The sequence below is a fragment of the Dreissena polymorpha genome, chromosome 12 (assembly GCF_020536995.1).
Source record: "Dreissena polymorpha isolate Duluth1 chromosome 12, UMN_Dpol_1.0, whole genome shotgun sequence".
In the NCBI taxonomy this organism is placed as follows: domain Eukaryota; kingdom Metazoa; phylum Mollusca; class Bivalvia; order Myida; family Dreissenidae; genus Dreissena; species Dreissena polymorpha.
In genome coordinates, this window is record NC_068366.1 from 46,338,822 (window position 1) to 46,366,082 (window position 27,261).

The 27,261-nt window shown below is 35.7% G+C and overlaps 2 protein-coding genes and 1 long non-coding RNA gene across 4 annotated transcripts in view; 1 reads left to right on the forward strand and 2 right to left on the reverse strand.

Annotated features, from left to right (window-relative positions):
• LOC127852997 (DNA (cytosine-5)-methyltransferase 3B-like) overlaps positions 1-5,168 on the forward strand; it is a 92,970-nt gene extending 87,802 nt beyond the window's left edge. Inside the window, exons 17-21 of the mRNA XM_052387109.1 lie at positions 411-559; positions 812-897; positions 2,628-2,709; positions 2,915-3,126; positions 4,294-5,168. Of these exons, the coding sequence (XP_052243069.1) occupies positions 411-559; positions 812-897; positions 2,628-2,709; positions 2,915-3,126; positions 4,294-4,441 (677 nt within the window). The 3' untranslated portion in view covers positions 4,442-5,168. The remainder of the gene's footprint in view (positions 1-410; positions 560-811; positions 898-2,627; positions 2,710-2,914; positions 3,127-4,293) is intronic.
• Positions 5,169-16,147: 10,979 nt separating this feature from the next.
• Positions 16,148-17,996, reverse strand: LOC127853010 (uncharacterized). The gene is made up of 3 exons (XR_008036399.1): positions 17,724-17,996; positions 17,450-17,617; positions 16,148-16,811 (listed from the first exon to the last, which is right to left on the reverse strand). It is a non-coding gene; the product is annotated as an uncharacterized LOC127853010 (long non-coding RNA).
• A 5,341-nt stretch (positions 17,997-23,337) lies between these two features.
• On the reverse strand, positions 23,338-25,590 carry LOC127853004 (uncharacterized). Of its 2 annotated transcripts, XM_052387128.1 has the most exons (4): positions 25,463-25,590; positions 25,262-25,382; positions 24,988-25,179; positions 23,338-24,008 (listed from the first exon to the last, which is right to left on the reverse strand). In XM_052387128.1, exons 2-4 carry the CDS (start codon positions 25,362-25,364, stop codon positions 23,818-23,820), a joined length of 486 nt encoding a protein of 161 aa, XP_052243088.1. In that variant the 5' UTR covers positions 25,365-25,382; positions 25,463-25,590; the 3' UTR covers positions 23,338-23,817. The 2 variants fall into 2 exon arrangements, with proteins under 2 accessions (XP_052243088.1, XP_052243087.1); XM_052387127.1 differs by lacking the exon at positions 25,463-25,590 and having other exon boundaries at positions 25,262-25,456.
• Between the last annotated feature and the right edge of the window lie 1,671 nt (positions 25,591-27,261).

A 27,261-nucleotide genomic window follows, 5' to 3' on the forward strand; every position in this document is an offset into this window, starting at 1 on the left:
GTCCGTTAGGCACTGATTTGAATGGGAAAACGGAAGTTTCTAATAAGTATCTAAAGAACTAATTAAGCTATTGTTATGAAACTCGTTCATATAAACATTTTATCAAGACAATACCTGTGATAGCATATGTGCGAGGCATTTTTTATAATGATTTGTTTCAAATACAAATAACTTATTTTGCCACTTTCCTTGTGATTACATATGCGTTGAGTGCAGATAAGAGGTCACTAATAATAGAAATAATGTTTGCTCAGTTAACAAAATAATGTTTTCGAAAAATTCAGTTATGGTTATATTTCCTTGTTTCTTGTACGTAGAAGATGAAAGGCTGAATGGTAAAACTTAATTTTTTTGCACTCGATTACTAATGTTAAAGACAACCAATGTTCTTCCTATTGCTGCTGTCCCAGATGGAGGTGGTGTGCTGGCCTGCAAGCTGCTGCTGATCCTGAAGGACATCACTGTGCTGCAAGGCTTGCAGGGGGAGCCACTCTGGCTGCTCACTACACCTGCCACTCTAACAACACACATCACCAAACAACTGACACAACTTTTTCAGGTACATTAAAAATAAAATGGTGTGAATTTATGTTGGTTAACTCGAGGACTTTTGGATTTACTAGTACATGTAACTATTTAAATTTGAGTTGTATAAATGCTCACTATGAAGTCATTCATTTTCTACTATCTTTCATTTCGTATGGCATATTAATATAGTCAATTCATGCCATTATGCTTTATTTTAAATTTGCATGTTTGTAACATTTACTAGATTTTCTGTAATAGTTGATCTCTGCTGTGTCTGTTTAAGATTGGGCCCAGTCTCTGGGACGCAGGGTGGTTCTCTCCCTTGCATTGTCCTGTTTTGGTGTGGGGAAATCTTCCAAATATACACAGGTATACTATAAAGAACAAGCTGTGAAACGACTTAGGGCTGATCCTTGTTTCACTGGATACAAAATGCTTGCTATTAACTAATTGTATGTAGTTTATTTTTCACTGCTGATCCTTGTTTCACTGGATACAAAATGCTTGCTATTAACTAATTGTATGTAGTTTATTTTTCACTGCTGATCCTTGTTTCACTGGATACAAAATGCTTGCTATTAACTAATTGTATGTAGTTTATTTTTCACTGAACTTATTAAAAGCTAGTGTGAGGGAAAGTGCCATATGTAACAAGCCAAATACAGGTTATTTAAATGGTCAAGCTATTGGATTTTGTTAATGCTCTTGAGAAAAATATAACCTTGGCGTGGGTAATAATACAGAGTATAATATGGTATTGTAGCAAGTAAAAATACAGAGTATAGCAAGGTGTTGTAGCAAGTGAAAATACAGAGTGTACCTTGGTATTGTAGCAAGTGAGAAAACAGAGTACATGTATAACATGGTATTATAGCAAGTGAGAATACAGAGTATAACATGGTGTTGTAGCAAGTGAGAATACAGAGTATGACATGGTGTTGTAGCAAATGAGAATACCGAGTATAACATGGTGTTGTAGCAAGTGAGAATACAGAGTGTAACATGGTATTATAGTGAGCGAGAACACAGAGTTGAACATGGTGTTGTAGCAAGTTAGAATACAGAGTATAACATGGTGTTGTGGCAAGTGAGAATACATTGTATAACATGGTGTTGTAGCAAGTTAGAATACATAGTATAACATGGTGTTGTAGCAAGTGAGAATACATTGTATAACATGGTGTTGTAGCAAGTTAGGATACAGAGTATAACATGGTGTTGAAGCAAGTGAGAATACAGAGTATAACATGGTGTTGTAGCAAGTGAGAATACATTGTATAACATGGTGTTGTAGCAAGTTAGAATACAGAGTATAACATGGTGTTGAAGCAACTGAGAATACAGAGTATAACATGGTGTTGTAGCAAGTGAGAATACATTGTATAACATGGTGTTGTAGCAAGTTAGAATACATAGTATGACATGGTGTTGTAGCAAGTTAGAATGCAGAGTATAACATGGTGTTGTAGCAAGTGAGAATACAGAGTATAACATGGTGTTGTAGCAAGTGAGAATACATAGTATAACATGGTGTTGTAGCAAGTTAGAATACATAGTATAACATGGTGTTGTAGCAAGTTAGAATACAGAGTATAACATGGTGTTGTAGCAAGTGAGAATACAGAGTATAACATGGTGTTGTAGCAAGTGAGAATACATAGTATAACATGGTGTTGTAGCAAGTGAGAATACAGATTATAACATGGTGTTGTAGCAAGTGAGAATACAGAGTATAACATGGTGTTGTAGCAAGTGAGAATACATAGTATAACATGGTGTTGTAGCAAGTGAGAATACATAGTATAACATGGTGTTGTAGCAAGTGAGAATACATAGTATAACATGGTGTTGTAGCAAGTGAGAATACAGAGTATAACATGGTGTTGTAGCAAGTGAGAATACAGAGTATAACATGGTGTTGTAGCAAGTGAGAATACAGAGTATAACATGGTGTTGTAGCAAGTGAGAATACATAGTATAACATGGTGTTGTAGCAAGTTAGAATACAGAGTATAACATGGTGTTGTAGCAAGTGAGAATACAGAGTATAACATGGTAGTGTAGCAAGTGAGAATACATAGTATAACATGGTATTTTAGCTCCTGCCAGTATGCTGATAGCTCCCAGGAGAGTCAGACCCTGGACTCATGCCTTGTGAGAAGCCTTAACAGGACTGCCAGAGTGAGTACTGTCTTGCATTACCAGCCAGAACAATATTGCAAAATAATTATATAGGCACTTCTTATAGACTTAATTGCTTTTGTATATTTGGATTGTTTGTCAGTTTATTATTCCGTTGGTGATTGTTCAATTCGTTTATATTCATAAGTGCGTTAACAGTATTACTTAAATTAAACACAAGTTCATTATGTTTTCAATATATAAGGTGCCTAAGCTCAGGCTTTGTGCAGTTATAAAACAAGGAAAGCAACCAGTGCTTGAAAACAAAAGTGAGGCAACTGAAGAGCCGGTTGATGATGTTGGTGCTGTTGCAGCAGATGGAATCAGAAGTAACATGCAAAGCTCTAGTGCTAGCTTCAGCTACCCTGTGTTGATGGACAACAAACCATGTGGCATCTGGACTATAGAGATTGAAAGGTTATCATTAAAATAATTAAATTAAGTTAATTAGTATTTTATTGCAGGAAGATCACCATGTTGATTGAGTGTAAGTGTAACTGGAGAGGGTTTTCAGAAGGCAATTATGAATGGATGATTAATTAATTTGACTGTAATACAAACCTTTGAGCTGATAGCACAAAGATAGCTTTCCATGTTAGGAAGTGAAAAAAAAAAGCTTTCTTGTATACTTGTCGAAAACCAAAAGCCAAAGAGAAGCTACGATGAAAAACCAGTAAACTGACGTGTGTTAGATCTTTGCAAAGTAGCATAGATCTACAGTTTGTTGCAAAACATTCCTGTCAATGCTTTTGATTTTTAAATGTTAATTTTATAGTATTTGTCAAACTTGGCTGGGGATTTCTGTTTACAAGTGAGCATGTGCACCAATTAAAAATGTACCAGGCCTGCTATGGATTCATCATTATTTTTGTTAAAGTAACAGATACTGCACAATTACTTCGCATTTTTATAATTTCTTTCCATTTTTTTTTTCAAATCCACTGTTATAATTTGAAACCATATTCACCCATAGCATCCAGCATTACTTCTACCTTGTCTTGTCACTTATTTTATAGGTTTGGTTTTCATAAAGTATTTTCTGAGTTAATACTCAGCCATTTTACGTTTGCTATTAAAAAAAAATATTGCATTTATATCATTTTATTGTTAATGATGTCTTTGGCTATATATGTTTTTCACCCTATGTTGGTGAACACAGCCAACACAACTATGCATGAACTTATCCACAAATGTTGACAGTATCATTTTCTTGGCAGTCAAACATGATCATGGCATGCATCCATTTTGAGCGCAGTCAGGTATTTACATAATTTTATACTTATAATTTTACACAATTGATAATGCTTCAATAGCTCCACAAAAAAACTGTTAGTTCTATATCAGTTCAATCACAAAACAATTTTGAGTTCGAAGGTGGTATTACTATAGTTCCACCACAAAAGATGTTAGGACACAGTTGATATTTCAACTGTTCTGCCCCAAAACACTTGTTTAGAACCCAGTTGATATTTCTTCTCTTCCTCCACAAAACACGTGTTCAGGACACAATTGATATTACTGCTGTTCTATCACTTTAATTTTCAGTGTTAATTGTCTTGCAGAGTACTGTACAATGTGTTTCAGAGCCATTGGCTTACCAGAGCACTACACAGATATCTCTAGGCTGGGCAGCAAGGAGCGGGTGTGCCTGCTGAAGCAAACTCCTTCTGTTGTCCTGCTCACACACCTTATGCAATCTCTCACCCAGAGGTTTGCTTTGAAGCAGGAATAGATCACTACATGACATTCCACTCACCGAGTGGTTTGCCTTCAAGAAGGAATAGATTACTACATGACATTGCACTCACTGAGTGGTTTGCCTTGAAGCAGCAATAGATCACTTCATGACATCGCACTCACTGAGTGCTTGACCTTGAAGCAGGAATAGATCCCTACATGACATTGCACTCTCTGAGTGGTTTGCCTTGAAGCAGAAATAGATCACTACATGACATTGCACTCTCTGAGTGGTTTGCCTTGAAGCAGAAATAGATCACTACATGACATTGCACTCTCTGAGTGGTTTGCCTTGAAGCAGAAATAGATCACTACATGACATTGCACTCCCTGAGTGGTTTGCCTTGAAGCAGGAACAGACCCCTACATGACATTGCACTCTCTTAGTGGTTTTTCTTGAGGTAGGGTTAGATCTCTCTTACATTGCGCTCACTGATTGGTGTGCCTTGATGCAGGAATAGATCAATCTATGACATCGCACATTCTGATTTTCAAGGCAGGTTTAGATTGCATAGTATTTACTGAGTGGTTTGCCTTTAGGTAAAAATATATCCCACAATGAGATATGGATGATTGTAGGCGCAACTGTGACTAGAAGAATTGTGTTGGCAATTGAATGTTATCGATATTTATTTTCTAGACCAAGGAATGGTGCTACTGTAAACATTTCACAAGGTTTGACAAAACTTGAAACTAGTTGAAATAAAAGTGTTTGCTGGTAATTTGTTTAATATTAAGTCATTTAAGCAATATTTACCTCACCATGTCACAATATTTGAATGGTCATTTGTCTATTGTGCATTGTCAATATTTGCCTTGTATTGCATACTTTTGCCTAAAATTGGGAAATTAATGTTGTTGATTTTATACTTACAAATACTTACAAATCTATAATAAAATTGATTTCAATACTATATTTTCTAAGGTTCAACTTGTAGAGTTATATTTGGAGATAATTGACTTGTAAAGAATTATTTTGAAAAATATTATTTTTTCGGAAACCGTTAATTGGGAATTTTTTGGTCCCATTTGAAAAAAATTATATACTTTTTGCCATTGGGAATGGGTGCCCCTTCCAAACCCAAATTTGTAGGAAAAAAACACTGCTTTTATTGCCCAAACTTCATGAAACTTTTCAGAACATTAAATTTTTTCTCAACAAGATCTTGGCAAATCTAAGACTGGGTCACGTTTGGGTCAAAAACTAATTCACCAGGTCAAATTAAAGGAGAAGCTTGTGAATACTTTAATGGCCACATTGATTTCCAATCTTCATGACACTTGGTGTGATAATTTGTCCCAATGATATCTCAAATGAGTTCTAAATTGGGTCACATGGAGACAAAAACAAGGTATCTAGGTCAAATTAAAGAATAAGCTTGTGAAAACTAGAAGTCACATTTGCTTGCACAATCTTAGTGAAGCTTGCTCTGAAAAGTTTATCACAAGATTTCTCAGAAAAGTGAGATATGATTCCTGTCCAATGAAAAACAAGACCGCATTGAGACAAGTCAGTTTTCATTGTGTGGCTATAACGTTAGTTAAACACTCTAAAAGTCACATGTTTGACCCACTCATTGTGAAACATGCTCAGAACATATAGAAAATAATTGTTGTAAAAAACTTGGCTGACAGTTGTTAGGATAGTTTTCATTATAAGTTTATTGTGAAACCTTGTGAACAGTTTTTGCTCAGATCAGTTAAAGTTCATTTGGGTTTTAGGTGAGCTCATTTGGGCAATTTGCCATCTTGTTTCTATGGTAAGTGTATCTTTACAAAACATGTGTAGATGACATGATTTATGATGTAAGAAAACTGTGTAACCTGATAAAAACATCATAAATGAAATCTAACTTGAGAAATTAAAGATCATTAGATGTAGTGCCTTTCATCTTTTTTTCTGATGCAATGGTAACTGTAATAAAATTTAAATTGGCAGTGTAATTCTTTTTTTGACAATAAAATAGCAAGATTTGACAAACATATCTTTTTTTTCCAAGGAATGATATAAATCTGTTTGGTTTTGTAATATTATTAAATGTTCTCATAGTTTGCTATGTCTGTCTTTTTATGCCCCCCTTCGAAGAAGAGGGGGTATATTGCTTTGCTCATGTCGGTCTGTCTGTCGGTCCGTCCACCAGGTGGTTGTCAGACGATAACTCAAGAACGCTTTGGCCTAGGATCATGAAACTTCATAGGTACATTGATCATGACTCGCTGATGACCCCTATTGATTTTGAGGTCACTAGGTCAAAGGTTAAGGTCACGGTGACCAGAAATAGTAAAACGGTTTTTAGCTCCACTGGCCAAAGGCCAGCCTGGCTTATGTCATGGTCCTGTGTCCGTCGTGTGTGCGTGCGTCCGTGCGTGCGTTAACTTTTTCTTTAAACATCTTCTTCTCCTAAACTACTGGTCCATTTCTGATGAAATTTCTCAAGAATGTTCATGTGGTGAACCTCTTTCAAATTTGTTCAAATTATGCCCTTGTAGTCAAATTTGACCCTGCCCCGGGGGGTCAAAAAATTGAAAATTTGCTTATATAAGGCCTATTTTGTGCAAACTTTAAAAATCTTCTTGTCCATAACCATTGGGCCTAGGGCTACCAAATTTAGTATGTAGTGACATCTTATAGTCCTCTACCAAGTTTGTTCAAATTATGCCCCTGGGGTCAATTTTGACCCTGCCCCGGGGGGTCAAAAAATTGAAAATTTGCTTATATAAGGCCTATTTTGTGCAAACTTTAAAAATCTTCTTGTCCATAACCATTGGGCCTAGGGCTACCAAATTTAGTATGTAGTGACATCTTATAGTCCTCTAACAAGTTTGTTCAAATTATGCCCCTGGGGTCAAATTTGACCCTGTCCCGGGGGGTCAAAAAATTGAAAATTTGCTTATATAAGGCCTATTTTGTGCAAACTTTAAAAATCTTCTTGTCCATAACCATTGGGCCTAGGGCTACCAAATTTAGTATGTAGTGACATCTTATAATCTTCTAACAAGTTTGTTCAAATTATGCCCCTGGGATCAAATTTGACCCTGCCCCGGGGGGTCAAAAAATAGAAAATTTGCTTATATAAGGCCTATTTTGTGCAAACTTTAAAAATCTTCTTGTCCATAACCATTGTGCCTAGGGCTACCAAATTTGCTATGTAGTGACATCTTATAGTCCTCTACCAAGTTTGTTCAAATTATGCCCCTGGGGTCAAATTTGACCCTGCCCCGGGGGGTCAAAAAATGGAAAATTTGCTTATATAAGGCCTATTTTGTGCAAACTTTAAAAATCTTCTTGTCCATAACCACTGGGCCTAGGGCTACCAAATTTAGTATGTAGTGACATCTTATAGTCCTCTAACAAGTTTGTTCAAATTATGCCCCTGGGATCAAATTTGACCCTGCCCCGGGGGGTCAAAAAATTGAACATTTGCTTATAAGGCCTATTTTGTGCAAACTTTAAAAATCTTCTTGTCCATAACAATTGTGCCTAGGGCTACCAAATTTGCTATGTAGTGACATCTTATAGTCCTCTACCAAGTTTGTTCAAATTATGCCTCTGGGGTCAAATTTGACCCTGCCCCGGGGGGTTAAAAAATTGAAAATTTGCTTATATAAGGCCTATTTTGTGCAAACTTTAAAAATCTTCTTGTCCATAACCACTGGGCCTAGGGCTACCAAATTTAGTATGTAGTGACATCTTATAGTCCTCTAACAAGTTTGTTCAAATTATGCCCCTGGGATCAAATTTGACCCTGCCCCGGGGGGTCAAAAAATTGAAAATTTGCTTATATAAGGCCTATTTTGTGCAAACTTTAAAAATCTTCTTGTCCATAACAATTGTGCCTAGGGCTACCAAATTTGCTATGTAGTGACATCTTATAGTCCTCTACCAAGTTTGTTCAAATTATGCCCCTGGGGTCAAATTTGACCCTGCCCCGGGGGGTTAAAAAATTGAAAATTTGCTTATATAAGGCCTATTTTGTGCAAACTTTAAAAATCTTCTTGTCTATAACCATTGTGCCTAGGGCTACCAAATTTGCTATGTAGTGACTTCTGATAGTCCTCTACCAAGTTTGTTCAAATTATGCCCCTGGGGTCAAATTTTACCCTGCCCCGGGGGGTCAAAAATTGAACATTTGCTTATATAAGGCCTATTTTGTGCAAACTTTAAAAATCTTGTCCATAACCATTGGGACAAGGGCTACCAAATTTAGTATGTAGTGACATCTTATAGTCCTCTACCAAGTTTGTTCAAATTATGCCCCTGGGGTCAAATTTGACCCTGCCTCGAGGGGTAAAAAAATTGAAAATTTGCTTATATAAGGCCTATTTTGTGAAAACTTTAAAAATCTTTACGTCCATAACCATTGGGCCTATGGCTACCAAATTTGGTATGTAGTGACATCTAATAGTCCTCTACCAAGTTTGTTCAAATTATGCCCCTGGGGTCAAATTTGACCCTGCCCTGGGGGGTCAAAAAATCGAAAATTTGCTTGTATAAGGCCTATTTTGTGCAAACTTTAAAAATCTTCTTGTCCATAACTGTATGGCATAGGGCTACCAAATTTGGTATGTAATGACATCTTATAGTCCTCTACCAAGTTTGTTCAAATTAAGCCCCAGGGATCAAATTTGACCGTTCCCCAGGGGTCACAAAATTAAACATATGCTTATATTTGGCCTATTTTGTGCAAACTATAAAAATTCTCTTGTCCATAACCATTGGGCCTATTTCTACCAAATTCGGTAGGTAGTGACATATAATAGTTCTCTACTTAGTTTGTTCAAATTATGCCCCTGGGAACAAATTTGACCTTGCCCCAGGGGTCACAAAAATGAACATATGCTTAAATAAGGCCTATTGTGTGCAAACTTTAAAAATCTTCTTGTTCTTAATTATAGAGCCTAGGGCTACTAAATTTTGTATGTAGTGATATCTAATAGTCCTCTACCAAATTTGTTCAAATTATTCCCCTGGGCTCAAATTTGACCCGGCCCCGGGGATCACAAAACTGAACATATGACGTTTACCAGTGGAGATTACTGCGGCCGTTTGGCTGTGACCAACAACAACATCAACATCTTGAAAACCTGAGATAAAACCCTGTCATTTAGTGCCATTTTAGGTAAGATGGTGACTGCTTACAAAGGCATTGAAGTAAGAACATGTGTTATGAATGTTTTTCTTACAAACTGAAAAAAAGTCGGGTTTTATTAGCCGGATTTTTTTCGAAAAAATCTCGGCTTATAGATTGATGTTGTCGGGCGGGCGGGGGGGGCGGGCGGGCGGGCGGGCGGGGTGGCGGCGTGCTCGAAAATGTTAAAGTTCTTATTTCATGGTATAACTTTGGTATGCTTGGACCTAGAGTCTTCAAACTTGACATGAAGGTTGGCCAGGATTAACAGATGACCACTGGTCATTTCAAGGTCATTCATTTGAAGGTCAAGGTCACTGTGACCTTCAATATAAAAAATGTTAAAGTTCTTATAACTTTGGTATGCTTGGACCTAGAGTCTTGAAACTTGACATGAAGGTTGGCCAGAACTAGTAAGTAACCACTGGACATTTCAAGGTCATTCATTTGAAGGTCAAGGTCACTGTGACCTTGAATGTAAAAATGTTAAAGTTGTTATAACTTTGGTATGCTTGGACCTAGAGTCTTGAAACTTGACATGAAGGTTGGCCAGAACTAGTAAGTAACCACTGGACATTTCAAGGTCATTCATTTGAAGGTCAAGGTCACTGTGACCTTGAATGTAAAAATGTTAAAGTTCTTATTTCATGTTATAACTTTGGTATGCTTGTACCTAGAGTCTTCAAACTTGAAATAAAGATTGGCCAGTACTAGAAGATGACCACTGGTCATTTCAATGTCATTCATTTGAAGGTCAAGGTCACTGTGACCTTCAATGTTAAAATGTTAAAATTGTTATAACTTTGGTATGCTTGGACCTAGAATCTCAAACTTGACGTAAAGGTTTGCAAGCACACTTAGATGACCACTGGTCATTTCAAGGTCATTCATTTCAATGTCATTCATTTGAAGGTCAAGGTCACTGTGAACTTAAATGTTAAAATGTTAAAATTGTTGTAACTTTGGTATGCTTGGACCTAGAATCTCAAACTTTGCTCATGCCTTGAAAAGTACTTACATTTCATTTTGACCTTTGAACAATATTTCAGTAATTTAAGTATTGCATTGACAAAAACACGAAAGGTACTTTCCTGTCATTTAAATCAAAAATCCGGCTTCAATGCGGTCATCTCCGACCGCGGAACTCTTGTTTTAATATGTCGAAAGTGACCATATATCCGGATGAAAATATTTTGGATGACATGTTAATTTCATGTCTTTTTTGTAGTGTTTAAACCAGTTTAATAATATGTTATTGATTTTAAAAACACAACTTCCATGAACATAATTATTTCAAGAAAAGTCAATATATGATACTGCACTGTAAACTCAAACTTTGTATCCAAGAAAAGGTGTTGAAATTAATGAAGTGCAATGTTCTTAACTATCGTATATGCTGCTTTTTAATCACTAATGATTCATTGTTCCAGTTGTGAATCGTGACTCATGAATTGTGGATATGATTGTCAATTGCTCAACAATCCATATATATTTCTGACCATTTTATAATTTTCTTAATATAAGTTATGAATTGATCTTAGAAGTCAAATGTATTACTTAATTAAAAACATTTATATATATAGAGAAATAATCTTTAGATTATCATAATATTCTCAGGCCTGTTGGTCTTAGGGATGTGTGGGTTGATGAGCAATTTCTCCTTTTGTCACAATGATTTCTACCCTACCTGATCATTTCCTTCATATTCCATTTTAATTTAATTGACGTTTGCAACCTCTTTCAAATTGGGAAAGTCCAAAATGTGTTGTTTGGTAAAGGGTTAAGGCATTTTGATTACTATGGCTCTTGTGAATCTGTTTCAAATCAAATGCGTAGATTTGATCTTCAGCATCTAAAAATATGTGACATAGAAAGAACGACAATATCTTTTGGAGAGATAAATGTACCTACGTTATAAGCAAAGGACCTGTGCAATAATTCCCGGGCTTTTAAGTCTGTTTAGTTAACACGGTAGTAACTTTTTCCATATATAAAAATGCTCACCCTTCCAACTTTAAACCCCCAGTGGGACGAGGGATAGAAGGAGAAAGTCACATGCTTGAGTACATTTCAACCCATGCGCATTGCACGTTTTCTTCGCAAAGAAAAAACAGTGGAGCGATACAGGGCCATCATGGCCCTCTTGTTGAATGATAACTCAAGAACGCATACGCCTAGGATCATGAAACTTCATAGCTACATTGATCATGACTTGCAGATGACCCCTATTGATTTTGAGGTCACAAGGTCAAGGTCACGGTGACCCGAAATAGTAAAATGATTTTCGGATGATAACTCAAGAACGCTTTTGCCTAGGATCATGACACTTCATAGGTACATTGATCGTGACCCGCAGATGACCCCTATTGATTTTCAGGTCACTAGGTCAAAGGTCAAGGTCACAGTGACAAAAATCGTATTCACACAATGGCTGCCACTACAACGGACAGCCCATATGGGGGGCATGCATGTTTTACAAACAGCCCTTGTTATCAAATGTTTTATTCAATGTGTTTATTGCTAACCTGAGCAAGAAGTGATTGAGGTAAGCTATTGTGATCAGTCTATGCCTGGAGTCGGTTTTGGGTTAAGTTCCATCAAAAACTAGGTCATAAGTTCATTTCATATAAAAAAATCTCTGTTTGCTCTAGAAGCCATAGTTATGAATATACTCAATCTTGATGAAACTTGATCAGTATGCTATTTTGATAACATCAAACAAAGTGTTCATCTGATCGTTGACAAAATTTCGTAAAAGGTTGTTGAGTAAAAATGGAGGCAAAGTTTAATAATTAGTCAAATCCCAGAAGGTTCTTAGGAGTAATGGCCTTCCATTTCTACAAAATATGGCTCTTTGATGACTTCTGAGCTCAGACTCAACCAGTGTTCATCTGATTGGCCCCAAACTTGTATTTCTGACATATTTCTTGCTTCCTCAATCTCGATAAATCTTCTAGGCCAAGTTCCAATATGGATCTAATTGGGTGTTTAACAAGGTCACCTGGGTATTTACCTTACCCTTACCTTAGAAAAATCTTATAACTCTAATAGCCATGTTTATGCTTCAATCCTGATGAAACTTGGTCAGAATGTTTATATTCACATGATCTTGGCTAAGTACCAATCTCAGTTTGGTCTCTTCAAAACCTATTTAACCAGGTCAGATTTTAGAAAAACCTTGTCAACATTTTGGATGTGACATTGATGACTCAATCCTGCTTAAATTTGAATTGAATGGTAGTAATCTTGAATATATGTTAGACAAGTTGGAGTCTTGTTAAAATGAGATCAAAATCTAGGTCAACAGGTCTGATTTTAGAGAGAGAAAATTGCTACCACTCTAGAAGCCACCTTTTTTATTCAATCATGATGACACTTTGTGTGAATTTTTACTTTGACAAAATCTAGGCCTGGTTTTAATGAGGGTCAAGTGGGTTCAATAACTAGATTACCAGGTCTACTCTTTGAAAAATCCTGGTACCACTCTGAAAGCCAAATGTATGAATCTTGATGAAACTTGATCAGAATGTCAATCTTGACAATATCTTCGCGAAGTTCAGAGTCAAGTGGGCTGACAAATTAGGTGGCACATTCAGTTTTTGTATTTAAAAAAACAACAACAACATTGTTGCCACTCTGGGAAACAAATTGATGACTCAATCTTTATGAAACTGGGTTGGAATGTTTATTGTTACAACATCTGGGCCATCTTGGTCAAATTGTGTCAAAAACTAGGTCACATTATAAGTTTTAAGGAAAAACGCTTGAACCAACTTCCATTATTGAAATATTGCTTTAGTTCAGTTCAGCAGTGGATTCGTTGGTTGATAGGCTGTATGTGGTATTTGACTAAAGCTATGTTTCTCGGGTGAGCAACATAGGGCCATCATGGCACTCTTGGTATGTTTTAATGTTTAATTTTAAATAGTCAACTGGTTGTAATAAGATTTTATTAGTTAAGCATTACATACTTACTGAAGAAATCCGGATTCTTTGCATCAGTTATTAAATCACTCCAATAACAAACTGCTTGTGTAGATAAGTCATTATTGAATACCAGGGAAACGATACATGATATACGTGGATTTATTTACGCTTTCGGTCATCCTTTTATATGATTTTGTTTATGATTGTGTTCTGTTTCATAAAATAAATAACAGCTATTCAGTTATTATGTTACAAAGTCGGAATATCGTTAAATGACCCAACAATTTCGATAAGCCTTTATTAATCTCCTGTAACATTTAGGATCAGATGCGTATCAATTAACAGTAATGTCGTCAACGTTTTTATAAACATTAACACAGGCATATTGTGTTTAGACAAGTTTGTGAATATTGTTAACTGTTTATCGTTGGGTTTTAGATTAAATCTCCAGTTAGATGTGATAGTTTGTATGTGTTGTGTAATCGGTCCCTTAGCAATTATATGCCTTAGTTCTGATGTCATTCAATGGTGAACTGATGATCAGATTAGTACACGCTTGATCTTCTTACCTACAACATGAGAAAAATGTCCCCAATCATAATTTCTCATAAGGGATTTAAAAAGAAAAAAATCAATACGTTTATAATTACATAATTCTCAAAACATTTCGAGTAGCCGATAGGAATTTGTATAGTGGCTGTGTACGATACATGGTCGTCCAAGCACAAATCAGTGTCATTCATTTATGCATAGGCACATTTGCATGAATCATCGAGTGAACTTCTTCGAAGAAAACCAATACGTCATGCTTTAGTTATTACATTGTTCTATCCTTAGCTGGATAAAATGTCTGTTAACGTACTGTATGGTGTAGAACTTTTAAAGATATTTACGTTTAGACCATCTAATATATCTATGTTGGAACTGATCGGGTGGAATTAGTCCAAATAATTAGACGTAATCTACCGATTATGTTTATCGAGCGTATGTGTATAGGAGTAGGTGGAATTGACCCACGTAAATCCACATCATAGAAACTAGATATAGTAATACCATGGATGAAATATGTTTATTGAATTAAGCTCAAATCCTCAGTTGTGAAGTGAACACAAATGAGAGGCAGGATTGTCCTCAGCAGCCCATATTCATATGTAGTGCATAAATTATGTTCACCAAATGTAACACTAACCTATATGAGTGCATGCAAGGCAGCATATGAAACAACGACATAAGCGTAGACTAAAACAAAATGAGATATATTTGCAAAACTGTTCTCCTGTTATTATGATGATGATTGGAAATGAAGTGTAATTAAAGAATTCGTTACACGGCTATAGACTGACCCAGTGCGGTGCTCGAGCCCAGGATAAATGTACCATTCTGTATCACAGCGTACTGGATTAGAAAGTAGTTCTAAGTGTAACTAGAAATGTCGCGCTTATTTAGTGCTTATCATCTCGCTTAATTATTGTAGTTTTATAATCTGATTCTCTTGTACTTAAGACTCGTTTGAAGTATTGTTGAACGGTGTCTATTTCTACTCCAAACTTGAGACTGGTATGGTAATGGCAAAATATGCATATGCACATCAACATTTCTTTCAAAATGAAGACCAAAAAAGTAACTGTATTTTACATTTGTGACTTTAATTAATAGAAAATCGCCTTTATCGGAGAATAGTATAACCTTCGACAGAGAAAAAGTACGCTGAATTACAACCATGAATATAATATGTTCAATTTTATCAGAAAGAAATGTGTATGTAAACGTGTTATTCCCTTATAGCACAAAATATATAGCATTAAAGGCTTGATACTGTGAAAAATAAATACGCACATATTGTAAAAAATGCAAATGGTCGCAGCTTTTGACTACAGGTCATGGAAGGCAAAGAAACAAAGACACCTCCATATTTTAATGTGCTCACAAAATACGTTCATCAAAAATAGAGTTGAATATTTTAACAATATATACGTCAAATGAACCCTACGTATTAAATTGTATTTCCTATCCGGTTTCAAAACTGAAAATATTTTCCTTGTGGTATTGTTTGACAACAAAATCCGGTAAGAATGTTTTACAATAAAAGTATGCTTTATTAAAGCATTAAATAAACCTCACGAAGAATTTCCAAGTAACCATGAACATATATTTGTCTTTCAACGTACGTGATTGACGTATTTTAACACAAAATCACAGAGTTTTTTTTCTAAATCTACCCAATCAATAGAATAATCTGATTTATCAAATGTTAAAAGAAAAAAACATTTAATATTGTTCATACGTCTATCTGTATGCACCAATTATAAACATTGCACTTTTCCATATAGTGAGGTTTTTTATTAAGGGCCGGTTGAAGCATTCTTTCACATACGATATCTTAGGATGCGAGAAAGAGCAATGAAAACTGATTTTGTATGAAATGTGTACATTGCACATGTTGCCCAAATATTGTTCTATGCTATTGTTAAACATCCTCAAAATTTATAAGTATTACAATAAAGAAAATAATCGTAGACATGTTGTATTTAATGAAGAATTTGAATGAATAATTAACTAAAATAGTTTGACTATCACAGGAACAGACTACTAACTCTTTTTCTCGAATGAATATCTGACTGTTACCTTAAAACACAAAACTCAAATACTTTTTGATGCTCTCGAATAAGCAACTTTATTGACAAACATCAGTGCACTATGACAAGACATTCAACCCAAGTAAAATACAACACACCAATGCTTCATTGTTGACACATGCGTGTTGTTGCATGCTGGTTTACCCAAGGTTAGTAAGGAGTCTTAACATACTATATCATATAAAAAGCTAATGTTTCTCTTCGTTTACAAATGGTTGACGTAGTCGATATGTAAGTTATACGGACGGTTGCAAATTAGTAAGTTATACGGACGGTTGCAATGCCCTTTGAGAACTTTAAGGAGAGCCGTCCAAAGTGAGCGCTTCTTCCAATTTATCAGAGACCATGGCAAACTTTGGTAGGGTTGCGTGCGGAATCCTGAAGCATCCGAGCTTTATTTTGATGTTCTTTTTAAGAATTTTGATCCTGAAGGTGATTTTGACGCACGCTTTTTGTTGACCACATCCACGTCGTAGATCTCCATGCAGACGTAAGCAATGCGACTCAGACCGGGGATCTTGTTGACGCAAAAAGGTTGTGGGTTGCTAATGCTTATCTGTTCTTCCACTCAGAGAGACTTTGAACTCAAATCCGAGTTTGAGAATGGTAGCTTCGATGCAGGCTTTGAACCACTTGGCACGAGTGCAAAACTTACACCGGCCCTGGCTGCAGCCTGAAAGTCGTATCCGCAAGTCATAATAAGATTAATATACTACAAATGTTTTATTAAGTAGTCATTCAGTAATAATTTTGAGCTAGAAACAAATTATTTTATTGACACATTTTGTTTACATTTCATTTCATAAATACCAACTGGATATTGAGAAAGGTAGTACTATAAGTACTTCATTTCAAATTTTGCTTTTTGGAAATATCCTTTTTAGAGGCATATCGATGGTACGATACAAAAATATATAACGTTTGTATGTCACTAACAGCTAAGTGTTGTTTATTGCGTAATGACCAACGTTTTGGAGTTCCGGTGAGTTGGAATTAAAGCAAGTGTGTGATAGCAATTTAATTATGCCAATAAATGCACATAAAATGCGTCATGAACAAAATAAAAGCATCAAATGTGATTTTAGTGCAGACATAATTTGCCAGATAATTCATAGATTGCTCGTTTAAGCGCGTGTATTTTACTTAACAATCTATTCGAATTTCCGGAAATACCTTTTCAAAATTAATCTTCAACCACGATTGTTGCAGAATAAACCACATCTTTCTTCGTCTTTTTTTATGAAAACTAGTTGCGGGTCATTGAGGATGCAATATAAAAGTACAACTAAGGTAACAAAGAGGACCGTAAACCTTGCATTAGAGCCTGAAGATCCCTATTCACATCCTGCAGAACGGTGCCTGACACCTCCATGAAGACGGTCTCTTGGTCGCTATGAATAACGACATCTGGTGTCTGTGCGTCGTCAACGGAGTCGCTGGTCAGCAGCTGGAGTAAGTTGACCATGGCGGCGTTATCGTCTGTAATGTCATGCTTTCATTGTATACAAATTCAATAATATGAAAATACAGAAATTGTGAACGTATTAAATGTTAATTAAATGTGTTCATACGTTAATGCACGTACCTGTGTGAAGCACAACGTCGTCTGTGACGATTGTTTCCCTCAGACTCTCAATGAACAAAAGTTGAAAGCTGAGAGCACTCAGTATGAAGCCTCATGGTCTGCATGGAGGGTGTTGCGAAGGAGTTTAATCCTTTTGTTAAACTTCAATTAATACTCGTTTTATACGGGACATGCCATGTACATTTCTAGGGATGTACGATTTCCGTTCCGGAGACAAATGAAACATTCTCAGTACATTTGATTCCAATTGTCACCCCCGGAAACCCGATATGCTGTGAGAAGTTGGATGTGCTAGGAGATGTTGCCGATAGATTTCGATGAATTTCGGTAGGGTAAGAAAATTCAGTTCTTTAATTGTTTAAAGGCATTTTTGAATTTAAATATTTTTTGGTGTATGCAAAGGAGGTATTACCATGTATGTTAGAAAAACCCTGGTTATTTATATTCAGGATTTATTGAAATATGGCTATTTAAAGTCGACGATGCAGGGATTAGTCCCATATATAGCACTTTATTTACAAATTTCTTTAAAGGTATGCCAGTGAACAAGTTTTTGCACAGACAATTATATTAACCAATGTCCCCGAGTAACATATCCGCCAGGGTTTCTTAAAAAAAAATCGTATTGGAAAAATTCGACTGTACATTCAACATGTTGATGAAAAAAAGATATGACATAGTGCAGTACAAAGATGTCGAGATATGACATGAGTGCTGTTCATTTATAAACTTAATAGCTCACTATTACAGCTGATTTATGTCCACTCTGATGCATTGTAGATCATTTTCATTGAACTTTGAGGTTTTATATTTATATCCGTTCTGAAGCTAAGTTAATTTCCAGCTTTTTTGTATCTTTTTTTATTGTTTGAAAATCATTGTAAATGTAAAGCAATTGATTCATATAGGTAAAAATATACGTCAGGTAGGCAATCTAAACATTTATAATAATATGTTCTGCCTATAGTTCCAATTATGGGTAAACTTGTTCACTGGCATACCTTTAAAGAAATTTGTAAATAAAGTGCTAAATATGGGACAAATCCCTGCATCGTCGACTTTAAATAGCCATATTTCAATAAATCCTGAATATTAATAACCAGGATTTTTCTAACATACATGGTAATACCTCCTTTGCATACACCAAAATATATTTTAATTCAAAAATGCCTTTAAACAAATATAGAACTGGATTTACTTACCCTACCGAAATTCATCGAAATCTATCGGCAACTTCTCCAAGCACATCCAACTTCTCACAGCATATCGGGTTTCCGGGGGTGATTGTACAGTAGGGAAGTTTTTTGCGATTGTTTTTCAAACACATTTGATTCCAATTGTACAGAAGGGAAGTTTTCTGCCATTGTTTTTAAAACAATTGAATGTTTTTTACCGTGTTCAAGTGAAATATTTTCCTGCAAAAAATGGTACCTGCTTTCTGTTTAATGAATGCATGCTACCATGTGCAGAGCCGTTGGTGTCAATTGTCACAATTTGTTTCGGGTCAATAATTTACATTGACAAAATATTTAATTGATAAAATGTTCAGCAATCAGTCAATAAACATTAATTCGGACTGCCATTTCGTAGGCATCAAACGAGACGTTTAATGAGAACGACACAGAGTTCTTTATTGACCGATAAGTAACGCCGGTGTCCGTTCATAGCATGATTAAGACCGACGTGCTAGACCGACCAACCAGTTCGTCACTATACACGACTTTGTCTTATCTCATTTGGAAAAGAACCTAACCTGATGATTGTTGGAAGAAATATTTAGTTGATAAGGGACATTAAAAAGCTGGTATTAGTTTTGATTCAGGGCAGAAACTGATCGATTTAAAAGAAACATTTGTTATTTTCAAGAGACATTTTTTTAGTCTATGTTATGTTAGGTGAAAAATAAACTTCAATACACTAGTCATGATTTCCTAAAATAAGTCCACTTAACAAAAAAGGAAACGCATATTTGTTACACCTAATCATTGTACATGGTCATCACCAGCATGAACAACTGTTTTTAATATTTTATTAATTGGTTATTACGGAATTGACAATCTGGCCCAATGTTCTTTTAATTACGACGGGTTAAAGTTTGCTTTATGGCATGATCATGATGGCGGCATTTGAAGGCAACTTTAAACAATGTGGATCCTTTTCAATGGTGCACAATTTGAAACAATGTTCACTGCAAAAAAATCCAGTAGAAACGCATTCTTCTTCTTATTTGTTAACTTATATTCGATTAGTATATTATATTAAAGGGACTTGTTTCTCATAGTTTCGTGTTTAAAAAAAAATGAATGAATCTACGATCATATCTGTACGATTTGGAATAGTTTTTATAACAACAAGAAATATGATCAAGTATAACATATCTGTCAGTTTTTTGCTAAGCTAACTTGTTACCACTTGGCTTTTGAAAGTGGATTGTACTTTAAAACGCTAAGTAAGTAATGCAAATGTTTGCTAAATTATCGATTAAGATCGTTACAAACGCTTCATTCTTATTTTTAGTTCGTCGGATGAATATCTATAAACAAACACATATTGTATACATCTTTCGCAGCATGAAATTGGCAGAAATGTTATTTTGTTTGTTTGAATTAAATGCACACGTTTATGTTGCAAAACGGTGAACAAGTCCCTTTTAAGAAAAATTTTGGTGGAATAAATTTTAATTATTAGTGAGACAGCGTAGTGTCATCGCAGTTCAAGTAAACCCGTTTTCAACAATATATCTACCAAGGTTACAAGCATACACCCTATCTTATGATTGACCAATTTAAACATACATGGAATTTTAATATATACTTCTAGCTCAAGACAAAATATATGTAAAAATCAAGTCCACTAAAATATCATACCGAAACTGAATGCATTATTTTTTTCATATTCTTTGAATACATATATGATTATGTGATGTGAAAACTTAAACAGTACGTGTATATATTCGCTCAAATGTATGTACATGTATATGGTATATTTAAGTCGAAATATTTATGGATTTGGTGACATTTCCTGTAATAATCTTTCCCATTATTAATGTACATTAAAAACATACCAGATATGCAACTGGTATTACATGGATTTACAAGATAAGTATTGATGCAAAGCATCAAAGGGCGTCGGGAATTTCAGTGTAAAGGGCACTCAATGAAGTTACATGGAACAATTTTTTCTACTGTAAATATTAATATATTGGCCGATTATTTTAAACAAAATAGAAAAAGATACTGGTATAACCATTATCTATGATTGTGTGTTATAACCCCCAAATAACCATTATTTATGATGTTGTGTTATAACTCCATAATAACCATTATCTATGATTTTGTGTTGTAACCCCAAAATATTTCATAGTTCATTTTATTTACATTGGTTTCCTTTTTTACTGGTATCCGTGTGCAGTTTTCATTAATGGAACAGAACTGTGTAGGTTTTAAAAAATCTGCTTCATCTTGTAAGCGTATTTAATATTTTTCTCAACTTCAAGGGGAGATGATTCTGAACTTATTCCTACGTTGCTCATTTACGATAGGGGTTGAGTACTCATTGATATGAAAACACTGTAAAAGTTTGAAAAAAAATGAATGAAAACTGTAAATTGTATAAGGAAACTGCATTTCACAATACTTTGAAATTCAGTAAAAGATCCTAATAGATTTATTGCTCCGATATTCATCATTTTCAATAGGGTTCGAGTAATACTGATATAAAAACACTTAACAAGTTTGGAAAGATTCAGACGAAAGTTGTGAAATCTTTTTAACAAGTGGAAATTGTTTATTTTGTCAAATTTAATAGAAAACAGTTCTGGACTTATTGTCCCGATGTTTCTCATTTTAAATGAGGTAAAAATGCTCATTGATATGAAAACACTGTAAGTTTGGAAAGAATCTGATGAAAAATGTTGACATAATCACCTATCCAAGCAGTTTTTCACTTTTATTTTTAAATTCAAAGAGACATAATTCTGGACTTATGGTCCGATATTGCTCATATAGAGTTTGGGTTGGGTCCTTATTGATAAAAAAAAACGTGAATGTTTGGGAACAATCGGATGAAAATTTTGGACTTCGAACAAGGATTTCAAAATTTCTCAACTTCTAAGGAAGATAACTATGGACATAATGGTCGGATAATGCTAAAGGGTCCATACCACCTGGATAGTAATACGTGTCGCGCTTCGCGCTCTATATGTGGTTCTTAAAAAAAACTCCGAGAAGTGCTTGACTCTAGGGAAACGGGTTGCTGGGACACAGCTCCTCCTTGATAAGCGGCTGCTTCCTTTATCGCAACTCATTGTCACAATCAATAATACGTGTCGCGCTTCGCACTCTATATGTAGTAGGGATAGGCCTATGATAGACAACCATAAAAATACATGGATAATAGATGTTTTGTTTGCATTTATTTGTTAATATAAAAACACGTGTATTTTTTTATAAGATATTTAAGTGATGTAAGAAATTTTAATTAACGTTGTCACCACGTTGCATCCATTAATTTTAATAAAAATGTCCAATTGTAGGAAAATGGATTTTAAAATGTCTACATAAAATAAAGCTTTATTATATTTATTAACCTGACTGAAAAAATTGTCAGCCGCCGAACTGTTCCGTTCGTGCCGGAACCCGGGATTGAACCGGGGGGCCTTTAGATGACTGTTGCGTAAACAACTTCAGTCTAACGCTCTCCCAACTGAGCTATTCCGGCTAACATTCACTTATGTACTGCTATTTGGTGTATGTCTATTAATAAACTAATACATTGTACGTTTTCGTACCACTACGCCTTCCAATAAACTTGCTTGCGCGATAGGTCGTCAAATATCGTACTACATTGATTCTCCACTAAATAAGCAAATTAGAAAAACCACAAAATAAATACATTTTGATTATGTTTTGATTTTATACAAAACATCATTTGTTTTTATACAAAACCAGAAAGTTTCGCGTATTTGCCCAGTCCCTGTGATATTTCCCCTGTGATCAGTTGTGGATCAGTTATTAATTAAAACAATTAGTTTTGCATTATTTGCAATAAATGTTGTAATAAATGTAATAGGCACAAATGCAGTACTTATTTACACTAATTTACACAAAAAATCACCACTACGCAAGATATTCTTAAAACAAAAATATATCCATTGATCCGTAAAATAACTTCTCCTCCCATAAGCGAAAAAAAATGCATTACATACTAGTCGCCGCCCTCCAGGGCGACGCCAATAAAATATGCGTCATGTGAATGGTTACCTACGCTTAATTTGCACACATATATGGTTTTATTTTTTTCCGGTCGATAATTCAAGAAAGACTTTACAACGGTGCCTATTCCTCCTGACTTTTTAAGATCTGTGTTTGGAGAATAAAGCGCGACCCCAGTTAATATTGTTAATGATGTCTTTTTAAATATTTCACCATTTGTAATGGGATAAAGTGGAGAGCCCGCTCATTCGTGAGAGTTTTCTATAGGTATCATGATCTTTTTAAACAAATAAGTATTTTTTCAAGAAAGTGCAACCGCGCGTTTGTAATATGAAGTCCCCACACTGATCCGATATTTTTCTAACCGTTCAAACGCGCACAATAACGTAGTGACGTCAACATGATGCTAACTTTTTAATTTGTACAAACATTAATGGTGTAAACATAGTAAACTTGCGATTTAAACAAGATGTGTCAATTTACAAAGAGTTTGTAATTTATAGATATCACAGTACATCAGAACAGATTCCATGTTCTTTTCAGTCGTTGGTATCTAATGTACACATGAAGCTGGTAGGGGCTGGTTTAGTTGCGTTAGGAGGCCCGTTGGTATCTAATGTACACATGCAGCTGGTAGAGACTGGTTAAGTTGCTTCAAGAGAGTCGTTGGTATCTAATGTACACTAATGAACGCGAGTCCTTCATTCTTGTTACCGGACGTGACTCCTGTGTTATCTCTTAAAGATGGAATCTGAAAACACCCCAATTTTAAATCGATCTTTTTCGAGATGGGACCCAACTTGATCTTGAAAGTGACCTTGACACAAGCGCTTTCTCTGGCAAGATCGACGTCGTAGACCTGCAGGCACACGTCAGCTATGTTACGCCAGACCTGGGATCTTATTAACGCAGAAGGGCGGTGGATTTTTAATGCTGATCTCCCTGCTGAAGATCGTTATTCCATTCACAGAGACGATGACCTCAAACCCGAATTCGATAATGGAAGCTTTGACGCAGAATTTTAAAAACCACTGTGTGTCAGTGCAAAACTGACAGCTGCCGTTGCTGCAATCTGAAAGTCGCATTCATGTTGGATATTTACCTATTAATAAAGTGACGGTAGGTAGTACGATTAGCACTAGAAGAGAGAGAGAGAGAGAGAGAGGGAGAGAGAGAGAGCAGAGATAGAGATAGACTAGAGAGAGAGAGAGCTCGAGAGAGAGAGAGAGAGAGAGAGAGAGAGATAGAGAGAGAGAGGAGAGACTCTCTCTCTCAGAGATAAGATCAGATAGAGAGAGAGAGAGACTCTCCGAGATCGAGAGAGATCTCTATCTAGATCTCTATATAGAGAGAGAGAGAGAGATATATAGAGAGACAGAGAGAGAGAGAGAGATAGAGAGAGAGAGAGATAGAGACATAGATAGAGAGAGAGAGAGAGAGACAGACAGAGAAGAGAGATAGAGAGAGAGACAGATAGAGATAGAGATAGAGAGATACAGATAGAGATAGAGAGAGAGAAGAGAAGAGAGAGATAGAGAGAGAGAGATAGAGAGAGATACAGAGACAGAGAGATAGAGACAGACAGAGAGACAGACACAGAGAGAGATAGACAGAGACAGACGAGACAGAGACAGAGAGACAGACATAGACAGACAGAGAGAGAGGAGAGAAAGACAGACAGACAGACAGAGACAGAGAGAGACAGTAAGAGAGAGAGAGACATAGATAGAAAGACAGAGACAGAGACATAGATAGATAGATATATATATAATAAACATAAAAATATATTAATTAGCATCATAACATTTATATGGTCACGAAATACGTAGAATTCTATATATCGATTGATTGTTTGGTGGAAATAACATGTTTGAAAACGATATGCATGTATGATATTATTTTGAATGGGTCAAAAATATGCTAACACAATGCCGTGTTTAAGCGTAACGATTTGAGAACATACCAAACAAAAAAATGTTCATCGACAAATAAGTTTTTATAAGTACATGTATGAAGAATATTATGCTAATTTAAGTGAAACCAAAGCACACCTTTTAGGAGAGTCTGTAGATCCAGGTCCAAATCCTGCGTGATGGCCGATATGATCTCCTTCAGAACGGTATCTGACATCGCCATGGAGACGGCCTCTTGGTCGCTATGGATACCGACATCTGGTGTCTGCGCGTCTTCACCGGTGTCGCTGGTCAGCAGCTGGAGTAACTCTACCATGGCAGCGCCATTGTCTGTAATTTACGAGCTCAATAAAACGAAAATACAGAAAATATTGAACTAGCGGTTCACGCGGTCGTATTTCAATGCACGCACCTCTGTCAGGCGCAAAGCCGTCTGAAGCTATTGTTTTTCCTGTACACCCCGTGAAAACAAGATGTAGGCTGACAAAGCTCAGTATAACGCTCGTAATATGCATGGTGGTTGTCGTGAAGAGGTTCAATTCCTTTATGAGACGTTCAAATAAATGTTTCTCTTTTAAGACTGCGCATGAGGAAGTTTGGTTGTCGTGAAGAGGTTCAATTCCTTTATGAGACGTTCCAATAAATCTTTCTCTTTTAAGACTGCGCATGAGGAAGTTTGGTTGTCGACATGATTATCCTACCCATTTATGTATATATCTATTTATAACTTGTGACAACTTTATTGAATTATAATATATTCCTGGTGAAATAATTTACCGTTTTATTTGTCTGTGGGCATCTAAGTGCATACCCTAATTGTTACATTTTATGCTACCCGTATCCGTATTTTATAAGTGAGGTCGAAGGTTCGAGCCCCTAGTTTGGAGGGTTGCTTACCCATTTTTAAGTATGGGCACCCATTGTCTTTCAAGCGCCCGACATGTAGGAAAGTAATCAGTAGAAAGGATGCTCATCAGAATAGGTGCCTCAGAACCAAAGTAGGCTGACTCTTTCGCTCGATAGTGACACTATAATAATTCATTGTGTTTAAAATGACATCCAACTTGAACGCGACACAAAAAGTTCAATACCGTCGAATACTAGTATGTCGAATTATTGAAGAATTGATTTAAATGCGTCACGAAGTTTGATATATATATATATCTACATGTAGATTCAAATGTAACCAAAACGATTAAACACCTGATCCCAGTCTCATGTATTGTAAAAGCCTGACATGTTATATTTAAAGTGGACAATGGGATTTTGAGAATAAATAAAATAGTCACAATCGCTCCTTTATCTAAGACCAATCCTCAGACGGCGTTAACGCTTTAGGGATTGTCGTGACCTGTCCTTGTTTGCGATACACATGATCCTGTCGTATTGATGTGTTGGCCTTGCGATACACATGATCCTGTCGTATTGATGTGTTGGCCTTGCGATTTTTATCAAGGCAATTCATCATGTGTTGGGCAAGTCTCGTGCAATCACGTGCTGGGTGCATGGATGGCTTCCATGTTGTACAGAGAAATTTAAGATTTATTGGAAGAATTGTCGGACAAAAGTTTCTTTCCTCCGAGGTTACCAGTTTCACCTTGACTATCTTGCATTCATTGACTAGCTTGCATTCTTTTCATCGTAGATGTACACGCCTTTGACTGCTAGTTTCGATGTTCGCCTTGTGTTTCTCAAACATTAATATCCTCGAATTTGAAAATTTTGGTTTCGAGTTTCACCTTGTGTGTCTCAAAAATTTACTTCCTCGAATTTACCAATGGCTCAATACATTAAGGAAATAAACAGTCCAGTCGAAAGTAAGTTTATTAATAACAATAATAGCGTGTAATTTTGCGTTGAAAGTCCATTGGCAAGATACCGGGAAGTTTCTGCTGAAGTAAATGTTAAAGGAACAGCTTACCGAATGAAAATCTAAAAGGCTACCAAAAAAAGTACACATAAATGAAACAAAAAGTGGTGAAATATTGCAAACCATCCTTTATCCTATGGTATGGCTGGAAAATTAGCGGCATTTTAAAAATTAATACAATAAATAAAGGGTATAAAACGGCGAAAAACCTGCCTTGGCATATAAAGACGTCGCCATCTTGACTATCACGTGATTCCTCTGTATAGTAAACGTTAAAAGCATTTGTCAATTAATAGAATTGTTTTACGAATGATGTTTGTTTTATTTTGCAAGAACGTTTTTTCACTAAAATTGGTTTTAGAAAAATTGACTAAAAGTGGTGCTAGAAAAATTCTCAGAAGACAATATTGGAAAAAAGTAAGAATCAGAAAATTCGATGTTTATTATCTATTCTATTTCGTCGACCAACATCCTCCTACCTCCGGGAATTTTTACCGCATTTTTTACACTCAATCTTTTCAATTTGTGGTTATTAAGTCCAT

Coding starts and splice junctions, on each gene's coding strand:
- LOC127853004 (XM_052387128.1), bottom strand. CDS start 25,364: ATGCATATTACGAGCGTTATACTGAGCTTTGTCAGCCTACATCTTGTT. Junction 25,180..25,261: donor CGGCTTTGCGCCTGACAGAG/GTGCGTGCATTG, acceptor CGTAAATTACAG/ACAATGGCGCTGCCATGGTA. Junction 24,009..24,987: donor TCTACAGACTCTCCTAAAAG/GTGTGCTTTGGT, acceptor TGCGACTTTCAG/ATTGCAGCAACGGCAGCTGT.